Below are 15,211 nucleotides of genomic sequence, written 5' to 3' on the forward strand. Positions count from 1 at the left end.
GCGGCCAAAAGAGGCATCTGACGATGCCATCACATCAACTTTATAAAATGATGTAAAGGTATGAACCGACGATCAAGTCATCGCCTTGAAAACCTGGATCGCTGACGCCTGATGGCGGAAGACCCAGGAAACACTAGGCGCCCGAGTAGAGTGCGCCTTAACAGGGAACGGAGGATTCCAACCCTTAATAGAATAAGCCTGTACCACCGTCTGACTGGTCCATCTAGATATGGTCGCGGCAGACACAGGCAACTCCCTTCTAGGGCTATCCGTGATCACAAAAAGTTAGTTAGTCTTACGAAACAAGTTCGTAGTAGTCAAGTGTACCCTGATTGTCTGAACCCCATCCAAGGAGTGTAATCCCAAGGATGGCTAGTCTTAGGACACGGGGAAGGTAACACAATATTTTTATTCAGATGAAAACTCTGAAAACCACTTTAGGAAGGATGGATTCGGAAGAAGAACCACCTTATCCCTATGAACCACCAGATATGGGGAACGACAAGATAATGCGGCCAGTTCCGACACCCTGCGTGCAGAAGTAATGGCCACCAAGAAGGCCACCTTCTGGGATAATGTAAGCAAGGGAATCTCCCTAATATCTTCAAAGAAGTTTCTGAAGAACCGACCACACTAAATTAAGATCCCAGGCGGTAAGGGTGCACGCACTGGCGGAGCCAGATGTCGCACCCCCTGGATGAAATTCCGCACCAAGGAATGATTAGCCGCACTACTACGTCTACGTCAGACTACGTCTGTCAATGAGCGACAGAGAAAAATGGATTTTTGTAAAATCTTACCGTAAAATCCTTTTCTCTTAAGCTCATTGACAGACGTAGTACCCGCCCCTCTGTTTTTGAGTTGGGTTAAATTCTCTAAACACTGCTTAGAGCAGCACGAAATGCCAGCAGAATGCTTGGATGTATAGGGAGAGGTATAAGCAGTAGAAAGAGAGAAGTGCTTATGCCGCTGTACAGAACACTGGTGAGACCTCACTTGGAGTATTGTGCGCAGTACTGGAGGCCATATCTCCAGAAGGATATAGATACTCTAGAGAGAGTTCAGAGAAGAGCTACTAAACTAGTACATGGATTGCAGGAAAAAACTTACCAGGAAAGGTTAAAGGACCTTAACATGTATAGCTTGGAAGAAAGAAGAGACAGAGGGGATATGATAGAAACTTTTAAATACATAAAGGGAATCAACTCGGTAAAGGAGGAGAGCATATTTAAAAGAAGAAAAACTACCACAAGAGGACACAGTTTTAAATTAGAGGGGCAAAGGTTTAAAAGTAATATGAGGAAGTATTACTTTACTGAGAGAGTAGTGGATGCATGGAATAACCTTCCTGCAGAAGTGGTAGCTGCAAATACAGTGAAGGAGTTTAAGCATGCATGGGATAGGCATAAGGCTATCCTTCATATAAGATAGGGCCAGGGACTATTCATAGGATTCAGATATATTGGGCAGACTAGATGGGCCAAATGGTTCTTATCTGCCGACACATTCTGTGTTTCTATGTTTCTATGTAGCCAAAAGTTTCTGAAAGAAGATTGCTAACGCTGAAACCTGACCCTTGATGTGCTCAAGGACAGTTTCTGCTCAACCCCTTGTTGCAGACAGACCAAGATTCGGGTCACCGAATAGGTATGTGGGGGAAATCCAAGAGATTCACACCAAGCAAAATAAGACTTCCATGTGCTGGAAGTCGCTTTCCTTGCTTTAACTAGGAGGTAGGAATAACTGAAGCTGACACTCCCTTGTCCTTCAGTACCTGGGTCTCAATGGCCAGGCCATTAAGCCAGCGATAGTAAAACAAGATGGAAGATCGGTCCCTGAGACCGCAAATCCTCCCTGAGAGGAAGTCTCCAAGGAGCGTCCGCGACTAGCCTCACCAAGTCGGCGTACCAGGCTCGACGAAGTCAGTCCGGAATTTCCAGAATAACTGGAATTCCCTCCACCTCTATCCTGCGAAGAAGTTCCCGCAGTAACTTGAGAGGATGGAAGGCATGCCGTAGCTGATACTGCCCCCATGGGGCGATCAGCGTTTCTGCTGCGTCCGCTAGAGGATCGCAGGTGCGAGCTACAAACCTCCGCACCTTCCTGTTGAGCCAAGGTGCCAACAGATCCACATCCGGGGTGCCCCAATGAAGGGACAGCTAGTGAAAAACCTCTGGATGAAGAGGCCATACCCCTTGATCCAGAATCTGATGGCTGAAATAATCTGCCTGCCGATTTCCGACCCCCGGAGTGAACACTGCGGGGAGATCCGGAACAAACCGTTCCGTCCAATGAAAGATGCTAGTCGTTTCGATGGCCACCAGGACACTCTAAGTGCCCCTTTCTTGACATAAGTCACGACCGTGGCATAGTGCGATTGGATCCGAATCGGGCTGCTCTAGAGCTGCTCGGTCCAGTAAATCAGACAAAATCTGATCGCTCTCAGTTCCGATACACTATTGGTAACCTGGATGCTATCGGAAGGAATGACTTCCCCTGGTTGAGCATCGGAGACTTCCTGGTCCGCTCGCTCAACCGGATACGATTGTCCAGGAAATCGGAATTCTGATTCCATTAGAAAAAAATCTCCTTCAGGAGAATTAGTGTATGAGACTGGGTATACGGTACTGCCACCATCAGTCCCAGCCAATTGACAGACAGCAACATCCGAATTGTTGACTGAACCTTCTGGAGTTTCTCCCCAAGGAGAAACTTTCTTGCACAGGATGTATCCAACATTAGGCCCAGATAGTTCAGTCTCCTGGTGGGAACCAGGGATGATCTTTGGTCTTATGTCCTGCGATGATGGGGATATAAGGATAGGCATCCTAAATGTCTATGGACGCCAGGAAATCCCCCTGATGCAGGGAGGCCACCACTGTTCGGATGGACTCCATCTTTCCTCAAGTCCAGAAATTGGACGCACCTTGCCCTCTTTCCTGGGCATTGTGAACAGGTTCGAATAGAACCCCTGAAACCGTTCAATGTTAGAAGGGAAGAATCGCACCAGTGGAAGTGATCAAAACTCGATCCTGTATCCTGACCGTATGACCTTCCTTTAAAGAGGGATTCCTCAAACGGATAGCGCCTAGCCATGCTTTTTGAAAATAACAGGGGTTCGTTTCAAAACTACCCCATTTGGGTAAAGGAAAATCCTTCGCCATTTTGGTAGGCTAACAAAAAGGAATCTCAGTCTCAGCTACCTCTGCCGGTGTAACCTCAAGACTAAAGGTTTCCCGGACAGACACAACTAGTGCATCCACCACTCTTGTGCTATGGCGGAGGCAGAAACGTTCTCTTCACTGCTGAGGAGACATTACCTGAGACAACAGCCCCATAAGAGGGACCTGCAGCTGCATTGACCAGCTCCGAATCCGTATCTGAAGTATCAGATAAAAAATAGGGGTAGGCGGGGGTCACTTCTTGACCCCCGTTCCTGACAGGCCACCTCCACCCGGGATACCAAAGACTCCAAAAACTGCCGAAAATGCATTAAAAACAAGTGGGGTACTGGAGGGTCCTGCGGCCACCTTGAGGGGATCAGGTGGGGATACCTATGCGGCAGAGTCAATGATTATACAAGACATTTGCCAGCGACAAAAAAATGACAAAGTAAAAAATTTTCTTTTTTTTTGTAATCCCCCAGCGCAACAGCGACCCTCAGTGTTACCTGCCTTTTTGGACCCCACAGAGAGAGAAAGAGACCCCAAGGCTCATCCCTGATGCACAGAATTTTTCTATCAGCTTGCTCAGTGCTGTCCTGTTACAGACAGGAAGTCTTTGGCCCTTTTTCCTGGGTAAAGGAGGCGGCTCCGCCCCTTAACACGCCTTCCGGCGCCTCCCCCTGGCTCCACGAGGTGTTTGGTCACCTCAAACATGGCCGCCCCCATGCTGGAGACACGAGGCTACGACAATATGGCGGCCTCGTGCGATCTGCCAGACAATGGCGGCGGCCTGTACAGGATTCTATGTTCGCCTGCGGAAGTATCTCGGCCCCACAACCTTCACCCTGATGGTGATAAGCCTGGCCGGTGGTACCGGACCCTGGCGGGCCGCATGCGGTCCGTGGGCCGTCGGAAGGCAGCTCTCTGCCCTTGCTGGAGGAATGGCGATCTGGACTGCAGTGATTCAGGCATAGGCATCGCCCTGTGAACACCTCTGACAGGTAAGATACCTCTTGCTTCATTAGTAATGCCCATTCTAGTACTGCCACTGACTTCAGTCACCCTTACGGTTTTAAAATGACAGATAGTCAGCTCCCAAACCAAGCCTCCTGGTTTCTGTTCACAAAAATCACACTCAAATTGGGGGATCTGTGACCTGTTATAGGATAGAGGGGAAACCCATCCTACCATTCCAGAGAGGGGCCCGCGTTCACCACAAACCCGTCAGGGGGAACATACTCACCATACCGGAACCAGGCGGGCGCCACTCCTGACAGAACCCCTCTCCACCGGGGTGGGGGGGCTGTCGACCAGTACGGACGCCGTGACTCTTGGTCATTAGCGTTCAAGCGAGACGTTTAACTCGCAGGGTCAGTCCCCGTCCAGTGGGACTATGTCGCGGCCGACCCAGCGCGGAGCTATGGCCTGCACGCGCTCGTAGTCTGAACTGGGGTGACCACTGGATCTCAACATCCAGCCCGTCGCCAGTTACAGCTTGCTTGCTTGAAGATCTCACAGGAACACTGGAGAAAAAAGCTGTCTAAAAAAAATCTAAGAAAAAAATCCTGCCAGGACCGAAGATCCTAGCAAGGCATCTAGGTCCTTACTCCTAACTAGACAGAAAAAAAACTGATTTGCTGTAGCAGGAAGTGAGAGGATATATCCTCTGGGACTGCCCCTAGGGTGTGGCCAGAACGTTTTCTTTCCTGTCTAGTCCTACTCCTGTAGAGGGCAGTATAACCCGAGTTGTTAGTAATCAACGAGGACTACGTCTGTCAATGAGCGACAGAGAAAGGAGTTTGGCTATCTTTTCTGGTGGTGGTGGCTGGATTGGTTTGCTCACGTTCTGACACATGTGAATTTGGGTCTTTTGTTTTTACAAGCCAGTTTAGTGGACTTTATATCACTTATTTTAAATATAAAAAAGGACTTTATTTCAAACAAACTGCATGTTGTAGCTTTAAAGGGACATTACTGATGTATTGTGAACACAGATTATGGCTTTTCATATATGGTTTTAAATTTATAGGATTATTGCACCCTCTGGATTGACAAACTGGCCAAAATTTCTTGTGGTGAACAAACTTCTCTCTCCTGACCTGGCAATTCATATCAACGCTACTCTAATATATAAAATGTGGAACAGTGAAGAACTGATTGATAAAACGGTCATAAATTTACTGGTAGGCACTATAGATATGACTAAATTTCAGAATTTTACTTTAGTAGTTTATCATAGTCTAAGAAATCCCTGATTGATTTATAGCTTGGCATTCCATCCCAATTCATTACCTATTTATAATACCTTGACTGTGTTGGTAATAAAGACATGTAGTTGATGAACTTTTTGATTTTTATTATTCATTTATGCACCGACTGCTGTAGGGAACCTGAGAGGCTTTTGGAGAGGATTTAGATTTTCATCTCATTTTTAGACAAAAACCTCAAAGGAACTGTACTTATTGTATTATGAAAAATTACAGAAACCTGGCATGATCAAGTATAGTTAAATTATTGTTTTAGACTTTGCCACTTTAGAAGGTATGTTTGTAAATACCATTTACACTGCAAGCTTTTCAGAGGGTAATTTAACACCATGACATATTCTCCCTTTGTTTTTGACCAAATATAAAATGTTCGTATCTTGTCTTTACAAGAAGTCTCCCAGGAATAACAGAAGTCAAGATTTTTTCTTTTTTTTTTAAATTAAGGTTTTTCAAACGATACACTCCATTTTCAAATCGAGCATGACACAAAACACTCTACAAAAGGGATTTAAAGTTTGCTGTAAAATTACACCATTGAAAGGCACATAGGGAGACGGGGCACATTGTAAGCAGAGGAAAAAAAAAAAAATGTATCTTGGTAGTTCTTTTCACTGTCCAAGAGCCAAGTTAGCAATAGCCTAGCAAAAACAAATTTGGTGTTAGTTCAGAATCATTAAAATTCCTAATTCTAGTAGACTTTAGGGGCAGAAGAGCCAGGCTAAGGTTCCAGAAAGTCACAGGTAAAACGTACATGGGAAGAAATGTGTGCAACAGCATATGCACAAATGCTTTAGAAATTCTCAAGGAATGAGACGCAAATAGGCCATTTTGTTTCAGGGACAAGGCCAAAATTTGCCCTGTGATAATACTTAAGGCCAGATGCTGGCCTAGACAATACTGGAGGAAAGCTAGAATGCCTTCCTAGGATAGGATTTCCATATTTCACACTTTGCAAATCTGGCATCCAGGTGCAAGGGCAGACTGCAAGAAATTTGACTTCCTAGCCTTTGAGGATAAGGATGACCAAATACAATAGCCGAAAGCCCCCCCCCCCCAGGACCTGGGCTTCAACAGCAAAACAATTAAGACCAGCAACCTGGGACAGAAGGTCTTGAGGACTGAGAAAATCCACTTGGAAATTGCAGTAGTTCTGTCCAAGAGGGGATCAAGTACACATCCGCCTTCTTGATGACAGCATGCTTGTCGGGTGATCTTGCAATTGATGGGTCCAACATTGAAGGGGGAACTGAATTGACCAAGTTCAAGGATGTTGATGAGAGGATGGGTTTCACCTGAGGACCACATCCCTTGCACCGTGGGGACAATCCAGGGTTCCTTCCCAGCCAGATAGGCTGGGCTGGTATCGAATTTTCCAGTTTTTTTTTGGGGGGGGGGGGGAGAAGAAGAAGATAGGTTTCTGACTCCAGTGCTGGGATAGAGATCCATCATGCTAGGAAGTCCGGCCTTGCAGGTCAGATGCATTGGGCCTTCCAGGGACTGAATCCGTTTGCCCCACGCTAATAGAATTTAAGGTTTAAACAGTCTGAAGTGAACCTGGGCACAGGACACTGCTGCAAAAAGGAGGCTACCATTAGTCTCAAGATTCTCATGCATCCAAACACTATCCCCAAAGCACACATTTCTGCAAAATGGCTGCCATTGTGTGTAGGTGCTGCGGCAACCTTCAGCTGGGAACCAAAGACATCCAAAGCAAAACGTATGTCAACAGCACAAAGGATCTCCAGAACAGATCCAAAGTTTTATTCAGTGATCACAAATAGGCAGAAGGATCCTGGACAGGGCCAATTCAAATCTCAGGCTCAGTTACTCTAATCAGCGTGTAGGTTGTAGCAACAACTCCCAAAGGCTGATGATCCAACAGAATCTCTGCAGGGTCTGCACAGTCCGCTGGACACTGCTCGACAGGGATAGGGAGGACTGAATCGATGAGGAAAGATGGGAATATGCAAGTAAGCATTGCAAATGTCTACTAAAAGTATTAAATCCCCTGGAATGTGGAGGCAATGACCGACCTGGCTGACTTAATGCATAACCTTTAAAGCTGCAGGTAACCAGGTACAGGGGGAACGACACCCCTAAAAATACTGAACAGTAAGATACACTTGTCTTTGCAGGAAGAGGGGCAAACTCCTAAACTCCAATTTGTACCCACTGCAAATGACACTCTGGACAAAAACATCTGAGGATTTCTTGAGAAAAACACAGAAATAGCTGACGGATCTCCCTCCAATTCGACAAGTGGGAGTGCTCCATCACTGAAAAGATGGCAGCAGCCAAAAACGTTGCTTGCTTGGAGGATCACTCCTTTCTGCGAAAGTTGGTTTTGCATGTGGGAGCTGCAGGCCTGAGGGACAAAAGGGACTTTCCCTAGCCTTAAGGCTTTTGCTAGTAGACCTTCTGCTTTCTTTTTCTGGTGAAGGAGAGTGCTCTTGCCCTCTGATTTCCCGGATTTGTTTATCCAAGGAGGGACCAAGCAAGCATTCAAAGGGCATTGGAGTCCTGCTGACCAACAACTGAGCCAAACAATCCTCTACATATACTGTAGACGAAGAGGAGACTTATTTTGGAAATCTGGCAAAATGTATCCACCCAGCTATTCATACTATAATGCAAGGCCATAGCTAAAAGTTCTAGTTGGTACTGAACAAAGGGATCCATTAACTACTGCCGCCCACGCTATAGCCGAAAGACTGCTACAGTGCGGACCTTACTTGCCTTGCGTAAATAGACTTCCTCCCGTTAACTAGCGGCCTGCGCGCTCCCTGCGGACCGCAACCAGCTCGCTCTGTGATCAGCAAGTCCATGAGATTTGCCTGATCACAGATCGGGGTAAGGGGGCGGTCTTGCCACCTTACCGCGCGATCAGCTGTCAGCAGACCGCTGATCATGTGAAGTAAACAGCAGCCGGCGATCAGCTTTTTTTTTTATCCTCACACTGTCCATGTGAGGAGAAAAAAAAATAAATAAACGATCGCCGCCTGCTGTCAGAGGGACATCGGTCCCGAAGAGGACAGGGCAAATTGTGCCCACCACGCCACCAGTGTAACACCAATGCCACCTATCAGTTTCAAATCAGTGCCACCTATTAGTGCCCATGAGTGCTGCCTATTAGGGCACTTCAGCGCCATCTACCAGTGCCGCCTTATCAGTGTCCAACAGTGCCGCCTTATCAGCGCACATCAAAAGAAGAAAAAATTACCTGTTTGCAAAATTTTATAACAAACTATAAAAACTTTTTTTTTTTTTCTTCAAAATTTTCAGTCTTTTTTTGTTTGTTTAGGAAAAAATAAAAACCTCGGGAGTGAATAAATACCACCAAAAGAAAGCTCTATGTTTGAAAAAAAAAAAAAAAAAAATGTCATTTGGGTACAGTTTTGCATGACAACGCTGAAAGCTGAGAATTGGCCTGGGCAGGAGGGCAGTTAAGTGCCCTGTAGGCAAGTGGTTAAGATGAAGCCAGGGTCTTGGGCCATGTGTTTGGTCCAGAAAGAAAGTGTCGGGGAACCGCCATTAAAGTAAATGCCTGAAATTTCATCCAAGCTTAAGAATCCATTCATTACTCCCAGTGTTTTTTTGAGAGAGATTAGATATATATATATATATATATATATATATATATATCTATCTATCTATCTATCTCTGTAATAATGCAGCATGGGGTCCCTTCTCTAATCCATAGAGAATTACCCGCACGGACACATTGCAATAAAGTTAAAGGGCAAGCCTAGCTGAAAAGATCGTATTCTTCCCCAAAAAGTAAGACCGCATGCAAAGTATAAATGTTATAAGGAATAGCAGGCTCTAGGGAGAACCAATAAGAGAAGCCAGATAGAGGAAAGTATTAACTTGAATATTGAGTAGGTACTGGGGATAGAGACTATAATTATCACGGCTTGAAGATGTACTTCCGCTTGTGGCACGTTGTATGTGAGGGACGTCTCTATGTGTGATTGTGTATATAAGGTCATGTACAGGAGGATGGCCTGATTACTAATGAAACCACTAATGGCGTTTAAAAAAAAAAAAACAAACACACACTTGGCCACTGAAGTTCCAGAAGAAACTGGATAGCTTTTGAGGCTCTAGTCAACCTCTACTAATCGTTTAAAGCCCCCAAGCAGCACCCCATTTCAAACTACTAAAGCATCATAAACATAAGCAAAATATAAAACATGGCATTGTTACAAAGATAATGATGGCTTTGATGACCTTTAAATGTTTCAGAAGTATTTGTAAGATAGATCTACTTCTCTGATTAGAATGGTTTGCCCACAACTTAATACATTTACATTTCTTTACAAAGCATTGAACTCCATACTTGGAAGCCTGGCATGTTGTTGACTTAGGAATACATTCATTGGCGTCAATCCTATTTTGCTCAACATATTGAGCATACAGTTTAACTCTAGTAACCACAGCTGTGGCTTAATTAACGACCTCAATAAATCCTACTTAGGAACAAGAGACAGCAAAAGAATTATGCAAATTTGTCATCACTATGTACAGCATTCCATCTTCAGATAGAAAGGAAAAGGAAAAATAATACTTCCACTGTTGCTATTCTCATAAAAGTAAATTTGATGGAGGGAATGAGAGGACCAATAGTTTTTTTTTTTTTTTAGTGGTTTATGGTTTTATTTCAAAACATATAAATCAGGACAGACATATAAACAATAACATAAAATCGCAATTAAAACTATTTTTTTTTACAATTATTCACAAAATTGATTGCTTATTGTAGCACAATTCATACCCTACAGTTGTACAAATGTACAGATATAGTACAGAAGAGACCTCTCTATAAACACCTCCTGCTGTTACAAATTTAGTAGGTAACCGTTACATCCTGCAGCTTGATAGGATGTCTTCCACTAGTCTCTTGTAAACCCAAGCATCACCTTTAAGACGTTGCCTTCTGATCCCCACTACATCTGGCTTGTTCACCTGGCACACCTCCAGTTCAAACTGCATGGTCACCTTTCCAAAGTCAGATTGTGTTTTGCATTTTAGGGTATACCTGTAGAATATAAAGCAGATAAGCAATTAGAAATGCCTAATTAACATGTAGCAAAAAAAAAAAACACTCAGGGCCCTTTCACACGGGCGATCTGATCAGATCCGCCTGTCAGTTTTTTAGGTGGATCCGATCGGATCCTCCATGCAGCTCTATGGGGCAGCGGATGTCAGACACCTCCGCTGACACCCGCTGCCATCCGTATCCGATCCTGTCCGTGAAATCTGGAGGGATGGAAACCCTATTTTTCTATCCGTTCAGTGATCGGATGAGAGCGGACAGGCGGTCCGCTCTCATCCGATCCCCCTTAGAGGGCAGCGGGGGCTGTGACACCTCCCTCTCCGCGAGCGGAGACGGAGCTGTCATCCGCCGGCTCAGCGGGGATCGATCCCTGCTGAGCAACACGGATCCGCCTATGGAGGCGGACCGTGTGAAAGAGGCCTTAAGCAGCCCTGCTTTTTAAATAGTGGCAAAAGGAGCAGGACACTAGGCAGAAGAAGTCTGCTACAAGCAGTGTCAGGAGAATTAAAACTCCACAGATCTGCGAGTGCGAGTTAATCAGTGAACATCAGAGAAATGGATTTTATGGGAAGTCAAAAATCACATTTTATTTCATTCTTTGACGGACACAACTCCTGATCTTAACCATTGGGACATCCCAAAGCAATGTTAAACACGAAGGGTGGGAACAGCGAAAAATAAACTTCCAAGGCGAACCATAGCCAACCAGGTAAACAGGAACTCAACTAAAACAACTGGATCTCACCTGAAAAAAGCAATACACCCTAAAAGAGGACCGGGTCCTCTAAACAGCAGCCTGCAAAAACGTGCAGCCACAAGGAAGCATCCGCAGATGCCAAAACATACTTAATACTTCCTGGTTCTGGAACACAGCCGGAACGCAAACCGGCCGCTGTTTTTCAGCTGATTCTATGAAACTCAAATTGTAAGTGACTACTTTCTTTTATTAAACCGGAATTTATTCATACTACACAATGAGATTTTTTGCCTCATGCCAATACCTCCCTACCGTCCTCGAACGGGACAGAGATTGGGATCCAGAGCCAGCCCTTGTAACCAGCCGTAGGAGATCCTGGATATTTTCCAGCGGGGAGATAGGAAACACTAGGAGTAAGATTCCATTTACCTACGTTAGACCCCAAGGGGTCATCTGGTAAGTGGGCTGAGCATCAGGTGAAGGATTCCCCATTTGCATGAAGAAATGCAATTTTGCTGCACATGAAGCACTTTAAGAATGAGCACATAATAGTTTTTGTTGCATGTTTTTGCACCTGCACTTTGGAATTTCAAAGACTGTCAATATATGCACAATCACTTTAATATTTGGGCACTTATCCCCCTTCTTTTCACTGATTGTGTTTTTTTGTGATTTGTGTATTTAATTTATTCACCAATTTATTTGCATATTCAAATTGTATTCACAATATTGAGCGCTGTCTCACATTTACCACATTTTACACAACCTATTGTGGTTTAGACTAGCTGCTCAAATTTCTTTTCTTTAATGTATTTACACAAAAGTAATTTACATTTGATAATACCTAGGCGCGATCACGTGAGTAATACTTACAAACCTTTTCCAATATACTTAATAGAACTTTGTGAAAGTGTGCTCCGACAACCAGGTGGCCGCCTTGCAAATCTGCCTCACTGACGCCTCATGACGAAAAGTCCAGGAGGCACTAAGCGCCCTAGTAGAGTGCACCTTGACAGGGAAAGGAGGAACCTGACCCCTGATGGAATAGGCCTGAACCACCGTCTGTCTCATCCATCTGAAAATGGCCTGAGAGGAAGCGGGCAACCCTTTCCAAGGTCCATCCGTGAGCACAAATAGCAAGTCTGACTTCCTAAAAGCAGCCCTCAAAAATTCCACTCGCCTGCTCGCATTTTGCGAGTGGAATGAGGAGGATGGCGAGTAAGGGCTGTGCTGTATGGGGACTGTATTAGTGCCTGCCGCCGTTCACAGCGCAGCCTGCATTCTTCCGTACAGCTCCTCTCCACCTCCTGCACCTGGGACTGCCCCTCTCCGCCTCCTGAATGTCCCCGCCATTCACAGGCTCGCAGCGCGAGCATCAGTGGCGGCCGGTGCGTTGGCTTCAGAAAAGGGTGGACCCGGGGCGCAGAGCAGTGCGCCCTGAGCCCACCCATTGTGTGACAATAGCAAATAAATATTCGCTATTGTCACACGGATCCTCCTCCTGGCCAATCAGGAAGCGGGTCCGAGACCCGTTTCCTGATTGGCCGAAAGGCGAACAATTGCCATTGGCCAAGGAGGAGGACTCGGGAGACGCGGAGGATTGAGGAGAAGCCGCTGCTGCTTCAGGTAAGTGCACTGGTCTCTTGGCACGCTGTGGTCACTCTGCATTGAAAGGGGGCAGGCTGTGGTCACTCTGCATTGAAAGGGGGCACGCTTATGAGATATTTTACGAGGGTGTGTTTAGGAGCGGAGCAGGGTAGGGTTTGGGTGGGGCAACAAGTGGCGAGTAACTCAATGCCTGGCTAGTAGCTCATGACTTGAAATTTTGAGCCCTGCTTATAGACTCCGTAGCTGCCAGGTACACCCGAATTGCCCAGACAACATCCAAGGCATGCAAAGCAATTTCCTTCGGATGTTTTGGCCTAGGACACAATTCCGACACCCTGAACGCAGAGGTGATCACCAAAGGCAGCCACCTTCTGGGACAGCGTAAGCAGGGGAATCTCCCCAAAGATTCTCAAAAGAAGGCTTAAGGAGGACTGGGAGCACCAAATTGAGATCCTAAGGTGCCAATGGACTCCACACTGGGAGGGGCCCAAGTGCCTAACTTCCTGAAGAAAAGTACACACCAGAGAGTATGTGGCCATGGGCTGTTGAAAGAAGACCGCTTAGGCCAACACCTGACCCTTGATAGTACTCGAGGCCAGTTTCTGCTCAACCCTCCATTGAAGGAAGGTCAAGATCCAAGCCACAGAGGAGAAGCGAGGATGAACCCCAAGAGACTCTCACCACGCAACGTATGACTTCACGTACGATGGTAAATCTTCCTAGAAGTAGATTTCCTAGCTTTTAACAGCATTGGAATCACTGTCTCAGACAAACCTCTATCCATCAGCACCTGGCGTTCAACAGCCAAGCCGTCAAGGACAGCGACTGTAAAGCAGGATGGAACATTGGTCCTTGGGACAGCAGATCCTCCCTGAGATGAAGCTTCCAAGGAACGTCCGCGACCAGCCACACCAGATCGGCGTTCCAAGCCTGGTGATAACCAAAATCCCTTCTGCCCTTCTGCCTCGATCCTGCGTAGAAGTCTTGGCAGAAGCTTGAGAGGAGGGAAGGCATAAATCAGGGACCAGCGCATCCGTGGTGTCCGCTAGAGAATCCCATGACCGAGCCACAAACCTCTGCACCTTTCTGTTGAGCTGATGCGCCAACAGATCCACCTCGGGGATGCCCCACCGGAGACACAACTGATGAAACACCTCCGGATGAAGGGACCACTGCCCTTGGTCCAACGCCTGCTGGCTGAGGTAATCCGTCTTTCAGTTTTTCACCCCAGGGATGTTTACGGCAGACAGGGCTGGAACGAACCCTTCTGCCCACCTCAGAATTTCGGCTATCTCCACAGTCCGATTGAACGCGCACTAGACATCCCTGAAGACAATCCGTCCAAAGGTCCAGGCACAGTCTGATTGCTCAGTTTCAAAACAGTGTCCAGATCCCCTGAGCAGAATTTTTGCTGAGGATGCCTTCCCAGCTGGACATGCTGGAATCCCTGATGAGCACTGTCCAATACAAGGGGAGGAAGGATTTGCCCAGCTGAAGCGCTGGAGAGCTTAGCCACCACATCAGGGACGCTTTCGTTCCCCCCCCCCGCTCAGCCGGATCGGATTGTCCAGAGACTGCAGCGTCTTGTCCCATTTGGCCAGAATCTCTCTTTGTAAGGGCCGAGGATGGAACTGTGCAAACTGAACCATCTCGAAGGCAGACACCATCAGGCCCAGCACCCAAAAACAAGTCCGGAGGGATGACCATCTGCTGAACAGCAGAAGACGAGTTGCGGTCTGCAGTTTCTGAAATTTGAGAAGGAGCACTCTGGCCAAGGTCGAGTCCAGAGTCAGACCCAAATAGTACAGTTTTGTTGACGGAACCAGAGCAGACATCTGAAAAATCAGAATCCAGCCAAACTCCCTCAGAGTTCATATGGTGATCTCCAGGCTTTCCACCAGAGCAGTAGGAGACTCCGCACGAAGCAGTTCAGGGCCTTGAGGTCCAAGTTTGGATGCACTTGCCTTCCTTTGGATGCAGCTTGCTTTCCTTCCTCGGAACTATAAACAGGTTTGAGTAAAAACCCTGAAAAAGTTGGAACCAGAACAATCACTCCTTGAAGTAACCGGTCTTGTGCCGCCCCAAAAAGACCCTGTAAGCTGTCTGGGGACAGGCGCAAGTTGAAAGAAAAGAACCTTCCTGGGGGACAAGAGCGAAACTCGATCTTGTAGCCGGACCATATAAAACTTTGTGGACCCACTTGTCTTGCACCAGGGAAGTCCACAGGCCTGGAAACCAGCAAAGACGTCCCCCCAACCCCGATATGGGTGTATTTGAAGGAGCCTTGTCTGCGGGTCTGGAGAAGCCCCCTCTCGGCTTGCCAAACCAGGTTCATTTGGATCCTCCAGAGGAGGCCCTAAAAGGCTTTGAGACATTGTCAGTCGACCCTGAGGGATTAAAAAAGCCCACTCGGTCAGAG

The 15,211-nt window shown here is 46.5% G+C and overlaps 1 protein-coding gene across 1 annotated transcript in view; it reads right to left on the reverse strand.

Moving 5' to 3' along the window:
* Positions 1 to 10,075: 10,075 nt before the first annotated feature.
* The window catches only part of MELK (maternal embryonic leucine zipper kinase), a gene marked incomplete at its 5' end in the record, with an annotated part of 116,699 nt that continues 111,563 nt past the window's right edge, over positions 10,076 to 15,211 (reverse strand). Inside the window, one exon of the mRNA XM_082246439.1 lies at positions 10,076 to 10,469. Within this exon, the coding sequence (XP_082102565.1) occupies positions 10,292 to 10,469 (178 nt within the window). The 3' untranslated portion in view covers positions 10,076 to 10,291. The remainder of the gene's footprint in view (positions 10,470 to 15,211) is intronic.

The sequence above is a fragment of the Pelophylax lessonae genome (assembly GCF_965119305.1).
Source record: "Pelophylax lessonae genome assembly, chromosome: 1".
NCBI classification, from domain to species: domain Eukaryota; kingdom Metazoa; phylum Chordata; class Amphibia; order Anura; family Ranidae; genus Pelophylax; species Pelophylax lessonae.